At 35.0% G+C, this 19127-nt stretch overlaps 2 protein-coding genes across 3 annotated transcripts; both read left to right on the forward strand.

Moving 5' to 3' along the window:
- Nucleotides 1–8173: 8173 nt before the first annotated feature.
- On the forward strand, nt 8174–10741 carry LOC102629970 (flavonol synthase/flavanone 3-hydroxylase). The gene is made up of 2 exons (XM_006485409.4): nt 8174–9029; nt 10302–10741. The coding sequence occupies exons 1-2, from the start codon at nt 8244–8246 to the stop codon at nt 10527–10529; spliced, it is 1014 nt and encodes a 337-aa protein (XP_006485472.1). The 5' UTR covers nt 8174–8243; the 3' UTR covers nt 10530–10741.
- Nucleotides 10742–16400: 5659 nt separating this feature from the next.
- On the forward strand, nt 16401–19022 carry LOC102630267 (nudix hydrolase 26, chloroplastic-like). Of its 2 annotated transcripts, XM_006485410.4 has the most exons (6): nt 16406–16708; nt 16807–16857; nt 17296–17388; nt 17911–18005; nt 18559–18673; nt 18778–19022. In XM_006485410.4, exons 1-6 carry the CDS (start codon nt 16469–16471, stop codon nt 18841–18843), a joined length of 660 nt encoding a protein of 219 aa, XP_006485473.1. In that variant the 5' UTR covers nt 16406–16468; the 3' UTR covers nt 18844–19022. The 2 variants fall into 2 exon arrangements, with proteins under 2 accessions (XP_006485474.1, XP_006485473.1); XM_006485411.4 differs by lacking the exon at nt 17296–17388 and having other exon boundaries at nt 16401–16708.
- The last annotated feature ends 105 nt before the right edge of the window (nt 19023–19127 follow it).

Here is a 19127-nt window from a genome sequence, read left to right on the forward strand (position 1 = left end):
GTAGAAATCACCTCTTATAGTAACCATCATATAGATGCGGTAGTTCAAAATGGAAGTGGCAAGAAATGGAGGTGCACGGGAGTTTATGGACACCCTGAGATGAAGCAAAAAAAGCATACATGGGAGCTGCTTCGGAGATTGGCAGGGCTGCTCTCTTATCCTTGGCTTTGCTTTGGAGATTTCAATGAAATCTTACACATTAACGAAAAAACGGGGGGCAAAAACAAGAATGTAAGTATGGTAGCTGATTTTAGAAAAGCAATAGAAGATTGTAATTTGGTGGATGCTGGTTGCAGGGGCTACCCATTTACTTGGTCGAATAGAAGATTTGGTCCCCACCTCATCAAAGAAAGGCTAGATAGATTCTTCTACAGCAAAGGATGGGGCAAGAGTTTCGTTGATTTAGCAGCAAATAATTTAATTACTTGGACCTCGGATCACTCCCCAATTGTGATGGAAGTTCAAGAGAGAAGTGTGATGCCGAGGTATGCTAGAAGAACTTTTCCGAGAAAGCATTACGAAGACATGTGGAGTGCTTATGATGCGTGTGAGGATATAGTGAGGCAAGAATGGGCTACTTACCAAGAATGGAATTCTGGGAATCTAGTTCTGAACTTTCATAAAACAAGTAAAAACTCTCTGGCAGCCTTAAAGATATGGAGCAAGAAGGAATTTGGGGGTAGGCAAAAAGAAATGGAGAAGCTGATGAAGCATCTAAAGGAAATAAAACAGAATTATAAGCATTACGAAGGTGGGGAGGAGCTTAGGAGAGCAGAACAAAAGATAGACAACCATCTCATCGACGAGGAGATGTATTGGAAGCAGAGATCGAGAGTCGACTGGATTAGAGAGGGGGACAAAAACACCAAATTCTTCCATTCCAAAGCAGCATCCAGAAAAATGAAGAATAAGATTTGGGGGATAGAGAATAATCAAGGGAAATGGATTGAAGCGTAGAATGAGGTTGACAAGGAGTTTTGCGAGTACTTTCAAGATTTGTTCTCATCTACAAATCCCACCAAAGCTCAGATGGATGCTGCCCTTGAAGGAATGAAGCCGAAGGTGACAGAAGAGATGAATGACAGGCTAGCAGAACCTTTCACAGCCGAAGACATTTTGGAAGCTTTAGCGCAGATGTGTCCAACAAAAGCCCCAGGCCCGGATGGACTATCGGCTGTTTTTTACCAAAAGCATTGGCAATCTGTAAAAGAAGGGGTGCTTTCAACATGTCTCCACATTCTCAATGACCAAGGTACCATAGCCCCTTTGAATCATACTTATATTGCCTTAATTCCTAAGATAGCTAAGCCTAGGAAAGTCACAGATTATAGACCTATTAGCCTTTGCAACGTAATCTACAGAATTGTCACTAAGGCAATTGCTAATAGGCTAAAACCAATGCTTGATCAAATCATTGCCCCCACACAGAGTGCATTTATACCCAATCGGCTTATCACAGACAACATTATAATTGGATATGAATGCCTCCATAAAATCAGGCTTAGCAAAGGCAAGAAAAATGGCAAAGTAGCTTTGAAATTAGACATAAGTAAGGCATATGACAGAATTGAATGGGGCTTTTTGAAGGCTACAATGAAGAGATTGGGATTCACTGATAAGTGGATAGAATTAACTCTAAATTGCATAACTACTGCATCTTTTTCTGTGCTTATCAATGGCACCGCCAAGGGATTAATTCAACCTCAAAGAGGGCTGCGACAAGGCTGCCCCCTCTCCCCCTATTTATTCATTTTGTGTGCAGAAGCCTTCTCCAATTTATTATTGCAGGCAGAAAAAAGAAAGCTAATCCAAGGCTTAAAGTTTAGCAAGGAAGTAACCATTTCTCATTTACTATTTGCGGATGACAGTCTGATCTTCGCAAAGGTATCAGTTGAAAGTTGCAAGCATCTTAAAGCTCTTTTTGAATGTTATGCCTCAGCCTCAGGACAAATGTTCAACTATGATAAGTCCTCCATGTTTTTTAGCGAAAAGATCCCGGAAAGACAAGTTACAACTATCAAAGATATCTTTCAGCTCAAAGTGGTGTCTAGACATGAGAAGTATCTTGGTCTTCCATCGATGGTGGGGAGGAGAAAAACTAATTTTTTCCGCGAAGTGAAGCTCCGGGTAGTAAGCAAAATCTTAAAGTGGCAGCATAGGTTTTTCTCTAGTGGAGGCAAAGAAGTGCTTATTAAGGCAGTGGCACAAGCTATTCCAGCTTATGCCATGAGTGTGTTTAGGATTCCAATTGGTTTGTGCGATGATATCCAAAGGACAGTGGCAAGGTTCTGGTGGGGCTCTAAAGAAGACAAACGGGGAATTCACTGGATGCGATGGGAGAGGTTGAGCATTGCAAAAAGCAGAGGGGGTTTGGGCTTTAGAGATTTTACTTGCTTTAATCAAGCCTTGGTTGCTAAACAAGGATGGAGGCTGCTGCAATATCCTAACTCACTTGTAGCGAAAGTCATGCAAGCAAGATACTACAAGCATTCTAAATCTCTTCACGCCAAGGCTGGCTGCAACCCTTCATTTATATGGCGGAGCATATTATGGGGGAGACAAATCATGCAGAAAGGAAGTAGATGGAGAATTGGAAATGGAGATAGAGTGCAAATTTTTAAAGATAATTGGATTCCACGGCCAGCAACCTTTAAACCAATTTTCCCATCTAATCTAAACAAGGATACTAGAGTGGTTGCAATGATTGATGCTAGGAATAATTGGGAGGAAGGTCTGATCCGGCAAAGCTTCATGAAAGAGGATGCAGAGGCAATCATTAAAATTCCATTGCCAAAAGAAAACAAAGAGGATGAAGTGTTGTGGCACTTTGATAAAAAAGGGCAATATTCAGTGAAAAGTGGCTATCAAATTGCCCTTCAAATAAAATACCCTGACACTCCAAGTTATTCTGGTAATGCTTTTAAATGCTGGAAGGATCTGTGGACACTAAACATTCCGGAGAAAATTAAAATCTTTCTCTGGAGGGCTGCTAGAAATCTTCTCCCCACAGCTGAAAACTTGTGGAGAAAAAAGGTCCTGTCAACCCCAATTTGCAGATTATGCAATAAAGAGGTGGAAACCATAACTCACTCACTGTTATATGGTAAAAACTCCCAGAAAATTTGGAGGCAAGCCCCTTTTGCAGTAGAGCTCCATGGCGGAGAAAATCAAGATGTGTTGAGTTCAATGCAAGGGTTTATACAAGAATTTGACCAAATCTCAGATGGAGCTGGTAGTAGTTTACTGGTGGGTTGCATGGAATGCTAGGAACAAGAAGATTTTCGAAGGCAAAAAGGTGAACCATCTAGTATCTGCAGCCAAAGCAGAAGCTGTGGTAGGAGCTTTTCAGAGAGTGAGAAAGGCTGGAGATAATGCCCTCAAGTCAAGGCCGAAGAAATGTAAAAAGCAATGGGAACCTCCTCCATCTGGAACCTATAAGATAAATGTTGATGCTGCCATACATGTTGGATCGCAAACAGCCGGGCTGGGAGCTGTGGTCAGAGGGTCTGATGGCAAAATAGTGTTGGCTGCTGTCAAAACTGTACCATTCAGAGGAGAAGTAAGATACTCAGAAGCTGAAGCTGTGGGTTGGGGGGTCCAAGTTGCAACAGAAGCACAATTGCAGTCAGTGATTGTAGAAACAGATTGCCTGGAAGTGACTAATTTAGTCAACAAGAAGTTAGGAAGTAGGACCGAAATTTTCTAGGTGATCTCAGAGATTCAAAGCATGTGTAGACTTTTTGATTTTGTCAGGATTGAGCATACCCCCAGAACTTGTAATTTAGAAGCTCACTGTCTGGCGAAATTTGCCATAGACTTTAAAGAGCCAGTTGTATGGGCCAATGAAATTCCTCAGGCCATTTTGGATGTATTCACAAAGTTGAAGCAATGAAAGCATTACTTTCCTTTTCAAAAAAAAAAAAAAGCTCTAAAAGTTGAGAGCCATAAAAGTTGGAGATAATCCAACTTAGCATCTCTTTCTTCTTAGTTTATTACCTGTTATTCCTTCTTCTTCTTTTTATCATTACAAATTTTAAATTTTAAGTACTTCTGAAATGTAGCTTAGAATATGATAAATCCATCTGTCAAAACAAATTTGCTATTGAGTAGTGTCTCGAATTAACATAGATTGAACCAATTAATTGTGAACTAGCTGTTATGTAGTAGATATGATACTCATCCCCACGAAAAATTGAGCTACAATTATTGGCGGGTGCATGTCATTGCTCTACAGTGCGCCCAATATTGAGGGCCAAACCTTCCGAGGTCTTCCAGAAGTTCAGAGAATCAGAGTCATGAGTCATTTTTTCAAAATTAAATGCTAAAAATTTGTGTCTATTTTTATAAAATTCACTATAATTTTGATGAATCCCAGGCAGTTGCCTACTACAATAATTTACTAATGCATTTAGCACAGTATAGGACAAGTTAAGTAGACGAGATAATAGGATTGGATCGGATTGAATGAAATGAGATGGGATAAGATATAATAAAATGTAATAATATTATATTTAGTATTTTTTTTAGTGTGGCATAGGATTGGACTATATTATAAATTTTATTATTATAACAATAAGAAAACTAATCTATTTTATTATTTTAAAAATGTAATATTTTAAGTAATTTTTTTATAGGAAGTATTTTTGTAATGAATTATAATTTTATAATTTTATAATTTTTATTAGTTTATTATTTTTATAAATAATTATTAGAATTTACTATTTACTTGTAAAAATATTTCTTACTTTAACTATACTATTATAAAATATAATTCTTAATTATATTATTATCATTATTGCTATTATTAAAAGGGAAAAGGACACCTACACCATAATGTTTGAAGAAATGGTCATATAGATTGTAGACCCTAAGTTTTCAATAAGGGACACCAATACCTCTTTTTAAAATAATACCCTTTGGTTTTATTAACTCAAAAAATTGACTCCAATATTTTATAATAAATAAAAATATAATATTAAAATAAATGTAACAATATATAAATTTTAAAATAATTTCAACATTTAACAAATATTTTAATACTATATAATCTTATATTATATTAAACTAAATTTTAATATATAGAAACATAATATTAAAATAAATATATAATAATTTTAAATTTGTTTTAATATTATTTAAAATAATTTTATTATTATTAATACATGAGATATATTTTATTAACTGTAAAATCTATTTAATCCAAAGATTTATTTAAATTTTTATATTAAATACAATATATTATTAAAATAAATATAATAATTATTTTTTAAAAATTATTTTTTATATATTAGAAATATTCTAAAATGATTAGTCTACTAAACAAATTATACTATTTAACAAATTATACTATTTAAATTATATTTGTATTTATTCAAAAAATTTAAAATTAATTTTTTTAGTTACCATGTACAAAATTTTTCTCTAAACTTTAGGGATATAAATATCATTTTCCCTTATTAAACTAATAAAAATTTAAAGCTATCTTAAACTACTTATCTCATGGTCTCTATGGGATAAGTTTTTTAAGATTAAATGGTGAGTCCCACATGGAACGGAAGCCACGTTCTTTTAATAGCAATCCCAAAATGATCCAAACATAAAATAGTCCAGTCCCGTGCACTTGTCTTGCCACCGAACGCACCCCGACTACTTTTCACGTTTTAAAATATGATTGAGCAAGTCATTCTATGTCCCCAGGCGTTGCTTTAATATCGGTGGAGAAAAAATGGTTGATTTACTTAGCAAATCATTGTGCCCCTAGGGGACTTTTGTTCCCCACGCCTCCGGTTCACACTATAAAGCAAGTTCTTCACGTTACGCAATGTGTTTTTTCAAATGGGATTCATTACTTTCAATAAAAAAATTTGCAACTTTTTAAAATGGAATATTTATTTATAAAAAAATTTAAAATACATTAAAAGTAGTATAATTAATTAATTAATATATGTGTGATATATATAATTGAATTTAATATAATCATGATAGTTTTTTAAAATAAATACACATATAATAAAATCATTTGCTTATTATATAGCATAAATGATATTTTTGATGTATTGTAAAATTTATCTCCCGTATAAGGGTGTGTTTGGAATTGAGGTTACGTAACTGTAGCTTAAAAGTTATAACACTAGAGTGTTTGGTAAGCACTAGTTGTTGTACCTTAGAAACTATATTGATATGATTTTTCACTTGTATAATGAAAAATCTATTATATTTTTAATAATTTTATCAAAATTTTAATTTAAAATTTACATTTATTATATATTATTAAATTTTGTTCATAGTTACAATTTTTTTTCCACAACAGCTGTAACTTTTAAACTACAACACCTCAATCCCAAACGCACCCTAAATCTATAATGCAACTGATTGCTTTATCAAATAGAAATATTTGTGCGCCGAGCTCACCACATCAGATGCGGTGGAACAATTTCACACAAATTTTTTGGTTAAAATACTAATATAAGTGCCTAATATACTGGACCTTCTAGATGGTCAAAGTCACGAGTCATTTTTTCAAAGATCTAACAATACAAAATTTATTGTATATATAGTTCATTTTAATTGAGGCAAAGCTTATCTTACAAAGAATTTAACAAACATCTAATAGAAATAAATTATTGATTTTGATATTTCTTAAAGCTAATGGATGAAAACAATTTTAACATAAAATGAGGTATGGGTGTAATAGTAATTTATAAAAATTTCATTTTTTAATCACATATTTACTTCTTGTTTTCAAATAAGTCCTCATTAATTTTGTTTAACTAAATAGTTTTGTAGTCCATCACTTCTACATCTATTTTAAAACTTTATAAAGCTTTTACTATATTTTTATAAAAATCTAAATGATTATTATATTCATAAAGATTTACAACTTTTGAATATATTTTTGAACCAGCATTTATAATTTCTTGTCTCTCTTGAGACATAAACTAAATTTTCTTCTAACACACACATACACACACACATTCAATCTATTTTCCCATCCTAATACATACCATCAATGTTGTCACATAGATTTTGTAATCTAAATTTATTATCCTAAATTATGAGAGATATTACATATGCTAAATATCCCATGAATCTAACGAATTATTAGAAACATAGAACAATGAATAAATTATCAGAACTTCTAATAATTTCATAAAGCATAGAAACCAATAAGTTATCACATTCTTGCTATAGGCAAAGAGGATTTTTCTATAAAAGATTTTAACCATTTGATCTGATCAATGATTCAAAAATGTGGAGAAATAATAAATTAAATTGAATGTCACGATATTTATTAAATAAATTAAGAAACCCAAATTTATCTATAAATGATATAGAAGATGTAAATAAAATATTAGAAATTAATAATTTCGATGATGAAAATATAAAATAAATTAAAAAGTTGAGAGATTAACTGAGTAAAAAATTTAATAAAGTTAAACAATTAATAAAAGAGTTCAATATTGAAAATCATGATATATTAAAGTAAAAGGTCATTAATATAATGAATAAAAACTCAATAGATATAAGATTAAATAAGTTAGAGATTCAATTAAATAAAATAGAAAAAATTATTAAGTAATTTAGTACTAAATTTGTTATAAATATAAATAAAAAATTTTAAAAAAATTGAAGATCTAACAGTACTATTGCCTGACTGCAGCCTGGGCTTTAAAGTAAAACTTAAAACTATATTAATGTTTTTAATAATTATTATCTTTTCTAAAAATTTAAAAAATTTTAACTCTAATGTACAGCTAATGTAAAATAAGCTTCGCCTTTAATTGATAACTCCCTGTTACCTACTACAATAATTTACTAATGGATTTAGTGCAATCCCGACAAAAATAATTCAGCACCACACTAACTGCTAATAGTTTATACAGAATTCATTTGAATCGATAGCTCCCGATTGATTACCGACCATCATTATGTCTATTCCTGGCAGCGGCTTTTATTTTTATTTTTTCAAAAAGCTACTCTAGTTTAATTTTAATTGTCACTGTCACGTCAGTTTTCATTTACATAATAAATTTAAATCCAGTGCTGAATTAATATGTGTTCAATTTTCTTAATTTCATGTCATATATACATATAAAATTTAATTAATTTTATATTCTTATTCAATAGTTGTCAATTATTTAAAAAGTTAACAAAAATAGCAGTTTATCAACGGAATAAATATAAGTCAATAATTTGCTGCGATACACAGACATTAAGGCTAAACCTAGAGAGAAAGTGGGTTCATGAAAATGGAAGTAGAGAGGGGAGTCCAAGCCAATATTGGTTCCTTATCCCATTCAAATGAACAGGTAGAGCCAGAGGCAGCAGTCCGAACGTGCCACAACGGCACCGTTTCTGAGATCCCCACAATCGATCTCAACGACCCCGACCAAGAAAGACTCACAGGCGCCATCGCGGAAGCAAGCCAGGAATGGGGGATTTTCCAGGTTATTAACCACGGGATTCCCAGCGAACTTATCAACAAGCTGCAAGGCGTTGGAAGAGAATTTTTCGAGCTTCCACAGGAGGAGAAAGAAGCTTATGCTCGCCCAAGAGATGCCAAAGACATCGAAGGATACGGGACCAGGTTACAGAAAGAAGCCGAAGAAAAGAAATCTTGGGTGGATCATATTTTCCACAGGATCTGGCCTCCTGCTTCTAGAAACTACCGGTTCTGGCCCAAGAACCCTCCTTCTTACAGAGAGGTGAACGAGGAGTATGCAAATTGCATGAGGGGAGTGGTGAATAAGTTGTTTAGGTGTCTTTCGTTAGGGTTAGGTGTTGAAGGGCATGCTCTGAAAGAAGCAGTGGGAGGAGACGAGCTGGAGTACATGCTCAAGATCAATTACTACCCACCTTGCCCACGTCCTGATCTTGCTCCTGGATTGGTGCCACACACCGATCTTTCTTCCATCACCATTCTGGTACCTAACGATGTCCCTGGTCTGCTAGCCTTTAAGGGTGACCGTTCCATCGATGTCAACTACATACCCAACGCCTTGATTGTTACCATCGGTGACCAAATCGAGGTAAGTTATGTATGGTATATAGCTATTTCATTTATATTATTTATTACACCTAGAAAGAAACTATATGTCAATAAATGACGAGTGAACACCTGTTACATGGTTGTAATTAATATAAAACTGTCCTAATTAAGTAAGGGGCGGCAGAAAATTGGTAAATCAATCGGGCTTACTAGCTAGGACCTGGATCCGGTGCTTAGCTGAGCTTGAGCTGAGCACCATATCAATGGTCGGCAATTGTTTAGGGCCCACATAAGGTAATTGCTGACCATTGATTCAGTGCTCAGTACAAGCTCAGCTAAGCACCAAATCCACTTCCTACTAGCTAACATAAGAGTGGAGGTTGGTAAACACAATCTAATCAAATTGGAGAAATTCTAAAATATGTTAAAGGGAATACAACTAATTAATGCATGTATGATATGTATAATTGAATTTAATATAACCACCATTTTTATGATTATTTTTCAAAATAAATGTATACATATCATAAAATCATTTACTTATTGTATGGCTAACACGGTAATAGATTCAATCAAATTATTGTACGGCTGACACTGTACCTCTAATATATTCTAAAATTTATCATCTAATATTCAATCAAACTAAATTTAGATGAGTTGATTTGGTCAATTTTTTTTAATCTAGTTACTAATTTGGTTGGGTTGGGTTCAAATTAATGAACCTTTATAACCCAACCTAACCTAAGAACAATAAAAATTATAGTAAAATTAACGTCAACTATCAACCTAACCCTTTTCAATTTCTCTTTGTTAAACCTGACGATGATTAAATGCTTCAGATTCAAAATTCAATAATCAAACTCGAATTTTTACTGAAAGTAAATTGATAAATTTTCAAATATTACGTCATATACAATCTTTATTTATCAATATATGTTAAGTATAATGGACAACATTTAATGCATGATGGAGAATTAATGTACTCTTTTTCCTATTTGAATCGGTTAATTTTAAGCGCCAACTATTTTTTTATTTATCTTTTTTTCTATTTATAATTTATAATTTTTTAATATTAATCAATATAATTAAGTCAACCTATTCTAACCCGATGATTTAACAGTTAGATTTGATTTGAGTTGAATACGTTTATTTAATTAAATGGAATTAAGTTTTTCACAATTCAATTAATAATGAGCTAGATTGAAGTTTTACAAACTGTATCCAGCTCAACCCGTGTCCACCCCGTAAGTCCCCTAAGTAAGAGCATGCATGTGTTATGGCAAATTGATTTTGACGTACGTTTGATGTGCAGATTCTGAGCAATGGCAAGTACAAAGCAGTGCTGCATAAAGCCACTCCTCACAAGGAGAAGACGAGAATATCTTGGCCAGTATTCTTAGATCCACCTGCTGATATGGTGGTGGGTCCCCTTCCTCAACTTGTTAACGGAAAAAATCCACCGAAGTACGAGGCCAAGAAGTACAAGGATTACGTTCATTTTAAACTTGACGAACTTAACAAAAAATGGCTGCTATTTTAGCTATGGAGTTGACCGAGGCTGGCATGCATCACTTCTGCATGGCTAGATTGTGACTCTATGTTGATGGATTGTGGATTGTTGGTTGTTGGGTTGTTAGTTGTTGGTTGTTGGTTGTTGGGTTGTTAGTTGTTGGTTGTTGGTTGTCGGTAATTATTATCTTCAAGTTTCAATTTAAAATAAAGCAATAAATTTTTTTTTTAAAAAAAGACAAATATGGTATGCATTGAGGTTTATTCCTCTTTTGTTTACTGGAATCTACTGTGAAGAAATAAGAAATAATTGATTGTCAGGTTAATTGAGGAACCTGTGGCCTCCACCAACTTAATTACATAAATCAAAACACCTATATATTTTTATTCAATAATGACTTTCAATATACAACCAAAATAGAACGTTGAAATTCTAAAAAAGTAGCAAAAGAGTTGCAACAAGTTGAAATAAACTAGAACTACAACAACCACTAACACTTGTTGCTATTTAAAATAACAATGAAAGAAAAAATAGTGCCCCTAACAACTCCTTCCCTCTTAAGTCAACCTTGTCCTCAAGTCTGTAAGTAAGGAATTAATTTTCAAGGACTCAAATATGGTGGTAACAACGGTGGTTCGAGAGTTACATTGTCAGCATCGTAATCATTGAAACAAGCTTGAATCATGAATAATTTTTTGCGATGATATCTAGGACCAAATTGTTCATTACGCTAAGAATAGTCTTTTCTTCCTCCTATCAACTATCGTTTCTGTGCTAAGCCTTTTGATGGGCACCTATAAGGAACCGTTTTGAGCTTCTGCAATCTGATTAGTTCACTAATAAAACTCTTGAAATTGTGTGGTATCATACCTAGCATGCATAACTTCATAGAACTCTTGCCAAGTCATAGAATCTCCTTATTGTTTGATCAACTAGAACTGTTGTTAAGCATTTCCCTCCAAATGGAATGAAGCTAGAGCTATTCGTTCTTCTTCTGGTGCTTGATGAAGATAAAAGAACTGCTCAACTCTACAGACCCAGCCAGCTAGTCGCATCTTTCGCTGCCATTGGACCATGGGAAGTCAAGTTTAATTAGCTTTGGAGCATATGACTATTGTCCGTTGCCTTTAAGACTGCCCATGGTGTTTCCAGATTGTCCTAGATAGTGAGGTGGGGCATCAGAATGTTCTTTTTCCTCCCGTACAGCCTCTCATGGAGAATTTCTTGAATTAAGCTTCCCAAACATCTCATTTGTCTTCTCCAAAATCTGTCATTGACTAGGCATGAGAGAGCCGACATTTAACTCTCCAAAATCTGTTATCATCTCTGATACCACTGTGGTACGTACTAAGGTTTATTCCTTTTTTGTTTACTGTTTTATTCCTTTTTTGTTTACTGGTACCTATAGTAAAGAAGAAAGAAATAATTTTTTTTTTTTGAAGAAAGATAAATTTTATAAATCAACCAAGACAATTAATCAACCAGGGAGGTGGAACATGCCTCCATTCTCCCGGACCAGACAAAGAACCCCCCACCCTAGCAACAGTATGAGTAGCGGTGTTCACAGATCGACGAACAAAAGAGAAAACAAACTCTCCTAAAGATTGAGCTAAATCTCTACAATCAGCAATTATAGCACCAAAACCATTAGAATAAACAACACTGTCATGTAAAGCATTAAACACTTGTAAGCTATCCATCTCAACAACAATTGGCCGATCTGGAAGATGCATGAGCCGATTGAGAGCTTCTTGCAAGCCGATTCCCTCTGCCTCACGAGCTGCAAATGTACCAGGGAGGGAAACACTTTTAGCTGCAATAAAATCACCCTGTGAGGAGCGGATAATAGCCCCAAAGCTGATGGTTCCTCTGTGTCGAGAGATGGCTGCATCGACATTACACTTAAACCATCCATCTCGGGGTCGTTTCCAGCAAACCGAACCATGATCATTTGCCACAAAGGAAGGAGAGAAGTAAGGATTCTTACGAACTTGCTGCCACTGGAATAAATTCTGACTTGCTAAATTGAAAAGAGTACTAGCCCTTCCGTTGATATTCCTCCAGACTCTGTTATTTCTATTCAACCAGATTCCCCAGCAAATCATAGTAGCTAAGCTGCAATCATCTTTACTACAACGAGTAAAGAGAGTCTCCAGCCATTCCCCAACATTCCAACAATTCCCAATAAAACCAACAGCAGATGCTAACCAGCAAGTTTTAGCAAAAGAATGCTCAAGCAACACGTGGGATATAGTTTCAGTGGCTACATTACATATAGGGCATAAGGGGTGTACCTCAACTCGGCGTTGCACAAGGTTATCAGCAGTGGGGATAACATTGACCATAGCACACCAAAGAAAATTTTTACCTTTTGCAAGAACTGGAAGTTGCCACAGCTTTCGCCATACACTGCTGTTAGGAGGACTTGGCAGATTCTCCAACATCTTGTAGCAACTTCGAACCGTGTACTGCCCCTTTGAATCTGGTAACCAATACCAACCATCTTCGACAATCCGAGAGCCAAGAGGGATTTGTAAGATTAGATCGCGATCTCTTTGATTGAAAATGTTAGCCACCACATCAAAGTCCCAGCGCCGAAGATTAAGCGCCATGAGGCTGTCTACTGTGGCATTAGAAAGGTATGTGGGCAGTGAAGAGGTGATAAAGCCGTTATCTTGGTCCGACAACCAGGGGGCATGGCCAATCACTGTTTCATGGCCCCCTCCAATCCGAATACGACTACCTAGTGAGATAGCGTTCTGAGCCGCCAAAATAGACCTCCAAACATAGCTGGGGTTACTGCCCAAAGAAGCCTCAAGAAAAGAGGTGTTAGGAAAATATCGAGCTTTAAATAAGCGAGCCACAAGGGAATTCGGATTAGTTAAAAACCGCCAACCTTGTTTGCCAAGCATGGAAATGTCGAACTGATGCAATTTCTTAAAACCGAGTCCCCCATGAGTCTTAGGCTTGCATAACCTTTCCCATCTCATCCAAATGATACCCTTAGTGCTCGTACCTTTACTACCCCACCAAAAGGAGTTCATCATCTTCTCAATATCCCGACAAAGCTCAAGGGGAAGCAAGTACATGCTCATGGCATAATTGGGCATGGCTTGTACCACTGTCTTGAGCAAAATCTCCTTACCAGCTCTAGATAATAACTTCTGACTCCAGCCTTGTAGGCGCTTCCAAACTCTATTCTTAATGTAGCGGAAAACAGCAGATTTACTTCGACCGATAGAGGAAGGCAAGCCCAAATAAGTACCATAGTCAGCAGTTGGTTGGACCCCAAGTAACTCGCATACTTGTTGCACAACTTCTTCTTTCATATTGCGGCTAAAGGAGATAGCAGATTTATGAAAATTAACTCTCTGACCCGACTCAGCCCCATACATAGCCAAGATATTCTTCATTAAGTGAGCTTCCTGGACACTAGTTTTAAAAAATAAGAGGCAATCATCGGCAAAAAAGAGATGCGAGATATTAGGAGCACCCCTAGCTACTCGAGCCCCATGCAAAAAACCTGCCCTCTCATAATAATGTATTAGCAAACTCAGCCCCTCTGCACAAATAATAAATAGGTACAGTGATAAAGGGTCGCCTTGTCTTAGACCACGGTTAGGTACAATAGGGCCTATTTCCATTCCCTCTCTCACAATTTTATAAGTAACAGTAGTGACACACAATATAATCAAGTTAACAAAATCAGCAGCAAACCCCAACTTGAGCATGATCGATTTAAGAAAAGGCCATTCAATTCTATCATAAGCCTTAGACATATCTATTTTTAGAGCTGCGACCCCATCCCTACCTTGCTTTTTTCGTTTTAAGTAATGCATAATCTCAGTAGAGATCAGAATATTATTAGTAATGGCTCGACCTGGGACAAAGGCACTCTGAGACTTCGAAATAACAGACCCCAAAACCCCTTTGAGACGATTAGCAAGCATTTTAGCTATGATTTTATATATAACATTACATAATGCTATTGGTCTCAGATCAGTGACATACTCATGATTGGACTTTTTAGGAATCAAAACAACACTAGTGTCATTTAAGCCAGTGGGGAATGCACAATTCTGAATAAAGTCTAAACAAGCAGATGAGACATCATTCCTACAATAGACCAGGATTTTTGGAAAAAAGCAGGGTTCATACCATCCGGTCCTGACGATTTATCAGGATGCATACTGAAAATGGCATCTCGGACATCCGCAGCAGTAAAAGGTTCCAGAAGTGAGTGATTCTGAGCCGCTGATATCTTGGGGTTGACACATTGAATAACTTCAGGACAGGAACCTCTATCAAAGATGAAAATATTGTTGAAATACCCAGCAATTATCTCATTCACTTCCTCTGGACGAGTGCACCATAGGTCTTGACCATTTCGGAGCTTTCCAATCGTATTCACTCTCTTCCTTGTCGAAGCTGTAGCATGAAAATACTTGGAGTTCATATCACCCTCCTTAAGCCAAAGTATCTTCGATCTCTGTTTCCAGTAAACTTCATGGCTTTGCAGCAATTCATTATACAGGGATCGAGCTTCTGTAAATTGAGTCAAACTACCATCATCCTGCTTACCCCGTAACAGACCCATCCTCCTCTTACAGCCCATAATTCGATTACAAAACTCACGGGAGAGATGATCACCCCATCGAACCAAATCAGAGCCACATTTAGCAATCTTGGATTGAATAGGTTGGTCTACAATCTAAATTATAATGTATGAAGTGCAACATTCTCTCTAGATACTTCATACATGGTTAGTTCAAAAAGATAATAGAGTCTTAGAATTTGTACGAAATTTAATGTTACACTTGCCATTGGTGTTCGTTTGATGCACCTTTATAACGTGTCTAAAATAGATTTTATTAGTTATAGCTCGAAGAATATCTTATCTCTGCTATCATAAAGTTTATTTGGAAAGGTAAACATACAATTTTTTTTTTAAAAAAGGTTATGTATCAAACTATTTCTATTATTAATAACCATCTCTATTTTAAGTTCTTAAAAGTTAAAAATTTTAAAATTGTCATACTCATGAGTGTTTATTAGTAAATTAAATATTGATATTGGTACGACTCACTGGTGAGCATGAATTTGGTATAACTATACTTTCTCATAGAATATAAGGGGTGGAGCAGCTACACTGTGGTAGCGCAGCTGCCCCAAACGCACCTTAGGATTGGTTTATCTCTGCTATTGGGAATCCATTTCTCATTGGGAAGTTAATTTTTTATCATGCTTCTACTCATATAGATATTCAAGTCGAACTTATACCATATCAAGATTTTCAGATTTATCATGTCTCAAGGGTCTACAATCAAACAGTAAATGCTTTACAAAATTTGCTTTCGAATATTTAAATTTATCTATATAGATGAAAAATCCATTTATTTACAATGAGAAGTTAAGGGCTCGTTTTTTCAAGTTTTGGATACAGCTATTTGTTTTTAAAAACAAGGAATATAGAAAATTGTAAAAAAAGTGTGTTTGGCTAAATCTTATCCAACAATTATTTTTGGATATTATTCTAACTTTTAGTTTAAAATTTGATAAAAGAAATTAAAAGTGTATTTTTATTTACTATTATCCATATCAAATTTAATACTTTTTTTCTTTTATCTTAAATATTTTCAAATTTTAAAATCGTTACTATATTCAACTATTATATCAAAGAACTACTAAAATAATTTTTAAAAATTAAAAATACTATATTGAATTAGATCCTAATTTTTTAAAAATTATTTTAAAATAACGAATCAAGCCGGCCTTGAAGTAAAAGCTTGATTTTGTTTTTTCTCGCAATTGGGCTTAACCTCATGAAAGGTAGGCCCAACTGATGGCTACAAAAATAAATTTAGATCTTAAAACGCAGGGCTATTTCGGTAATTAAATAGAAGCCAGCCAGCACGGTCGGATACGCGGATTCATAACTAAAGAAAAATGTTGGGCATCCTCTTCAGGCAATGGCTTTATGTTTAAGCCGATCTTTCTCCTCTAATTCCCAGCTTCACCTTTCTTCTCTCCTCAGTCGCTGCAAGCCTAATTTCACATCCCCAAATTACCCTCATAAACTCTCCAAATCTACTAACCTGCCACTCGTTCATCATCAGAATCGGATTTGCTCATCATCATACTCCATGGACGCTCCTCCAGAAGGTTACCGAAGAAATGTCGGCATCTGTCTCATCAATTCTTCCAAAAAGGTTTTTAATTATCCATCGCCTTTCAAATTTCAAAGATTTTTTTAATTTTATATTTTGACAAAAAATTTATAATCATAATTTCGTACAAAATTTTGCAGATTTTTGCCGCTTCGAGACTTGATATACCTGATAGTTGGCAAATGCCACAGGTAGCTTCTATTATTGTAACTATTATTTTTCAATTTATATATTTTGAATTTATTTAAAAACTCATATTGTCACGAGTATTGAGTAATGCTGAAGCGTCATTGATCACTCTTCATAATCTCTTTTAACTATTTTTTTTTTGGTTAAATTCTCGTAATTTGCTGATGCTGCGGTTACAAAAATTTTGTAGTACAATATTTGTATCCTAAATGACGTGGCATTTATGTGTCAATCAATGACCGCTGATAATAATTATCACATTTTTTATGGAGTGGTAAAGTCAATTTTTATATTCTTTGAAGAATTTGGAGCAACAGTGCTAGAATTTTTGGTAATTGAAGTTGAAAGTGAAGCTGGTGGCGGTTGTATTAGTGTTCCTTTTGAAATATGAACTTTTCTTTCCACGAATTGAATGGCGATTCTTGTAAGTTGTTATTCAGGGCGGTATTGACGAGAATGAGGATCCCAAAGTTGCTGCCTTAAGGGAATTGAAAGAAGAAACAGGAGTCAGCTCGGCGGAAGTTCTTGCAGAGGTTTGGCTTTTTACTTATTATAAATTTGACTGCCAGACTGGCCTTTTGGAGAAAAGAAAACAGAAATGTTTTGATAGGCTTTAATGTGCTGGCTTTTGGAGAAACTCAGTTATTGTTTCTTTGATGCTTAAATTTGATGGTAAAGGTTTTAGATCTTGGTAGGTTTTGTGGAGGTGAATGAAATTGGGTCATTGAATCTGTGGGTGCCAGCTGGTTTAGTTGGTAAAATCTCTTCAGTTGAAACAAGAGATCTAGGATTTGAACCTCACTCACATGGGTATGAAGGGAATTTATCTACCGGTAATGCTAATGCTTAAATAAAATTTTTTTAAAAAAGAAAAATGTTCATTGAATAAAGCTATACATGCCTTCAGGCTGATAAATGTCAGTGGCATCTATATCAGTTTAGGATTCATTTCAATATGTATCTACATCTGCTCTTATTGTTTTTCGTGTTCAAGTTAGATGGCAGTTTCTAATGAAAGTGTAATGCTAATTTAAATATTTCAAATATGCATGCAGGTGCCTTATTGGTTGACATATGACTTCCCTCCAGAAGTCAGGGAAAAACTTAAACATCAATGGGGAGGTGACTGGAAAGGTCAAGCACAGAAGTGGTGAGTAACTTGATTTGGCACTTAGATGCATTTTATGCAGAGCGGGCCAGAAACTCAGCAAGGATCGGATGGATTGATTTAAGATATAGGAAATTGCAAATGTAATATACCTTTGTACTAGGAACATGGTTCCTTCAGCCACCTTTTACTTTATTTTGTTATGCATAAAGAAGAAAGAGGAGAGGAAAGACATTGGAAATAGTTACTCGATACTGCTTCAATGTTTCACAAATCTAACCTAGCTTTGAACCTGCTGACTCATGTAAATTGGTTGTTGATACTCTGTCTACTCTTTTAACAATTTTTAATTTTTGACATGGTTCAACCTGTGCACCGGCTTCACCCAAGTCTGGATTGGATGGTAGTAGACAGTATAAACATGTATATCGTACAAATACTTCTGATTTTCTTTTACTGCATGCTAATCTATATCCACACATAATTTTGGAACCGTTCCCTGTTGAATTGTGCTATTTATTTAGTTTCAATGTACCATCCAAGCTGCATTTGTTTTTATTTACTTATTTGTTGTATGCAATCATGCAAATCACAGGTTTCTCCTCAAGTTCACTGGCAAGGAGGAAGAAATCAATCTTCTTGGTGATAAATCTGAGAAACCTGAGTTTGGCGAGTGGAAGTGGATGTCACCAGAACAAATACTTGAGCGTGTCAGTAGCTCTACTATTCTCTGTTAGTTCAGACATAAATAAAATAAGTTCAGTATTTTGATGTTCTTATTTCTAATTCTTTTGAGTACCTAAATTGTTTGCAGGCTGTGGATTTCAAGAAACCTGTTTACAAAGAAGTTTTTACGGTTTTCACACCTCATCTTCAATAATATTATGTTGGAATTGTCCGAGATTCTGCAAAACTGGGTGATAAATTGATTTGTTGAGTCACTAACTTTTCAAAGTCTTTATTGGATATCACATACATATCAACTGCCTTGTAATGATATGATATGATATTCTTGTGATCGATGAAAGAAATAAACTTATTAGCAACGTATTATAGCCACTTCTGGTGCATCTTTTCATTTTGATGGGAATGTCAGTTTTTTGAATTGCCACTATAAATGTTTTGGCAAAGCTTCAAGTTGCACAATCTTCAGTTCTTCACCAT

This window comes from Citrus sinensis, chromosome 4 (assembly GCF_022201045.2).
Source record: "Citrus sinensis cultivar Valencia sweet orange chromosome 4, DVS_A1.0, whole genome shotgun sequence".
Taxonomy (NCBI): Eukaryota; Viridiplantae; Streptophyta; class Magnoliopsida; order Sapindales; family Rutaceae; genus Citrus; species Citrus sinensis.

Excerpts from the sequence above, each read along its gene's own strand:
- LOC102629970 (XM_006485409.4), top strand. The coding sequence starts at position 8,244 with ATGAAAATGGAAGTAGAGAGGGGAGTCCAAGCCAATATTGGTTCCTTA. Across the intron at positions 9,030-10,301 it reads CCATCGGTGACCAAATCGAG|ATTCTGAGCAATGGCAAGTA; the intron begins GTAAGTTATGTA and ends TTTGATGTGCAG.
- LOC102630267 (XM_006485410.4), top strand. The coding sequence starts at position 16,469 with ATGGCTTTATGTTTAAGCCGATCTTTCTCCTCTAATTCCCAGCTTCAC. Across the intron at positions 17,389-17,910 it reads CGGCGGAAGTTCTTGCAGAG|GTGCCTTATTGGTTGACATA; the intron begins GTTTGGCTTTTT and ends ATATGCATGCAG. Across the intron at positions 18,674-18,777 it reads CAGAACAAATACTTGAGCGT|GCTGTGGATTTCAAGAAACC; the intron begins GTCAGTAGCTCT and ends AATTGTTTGCAG.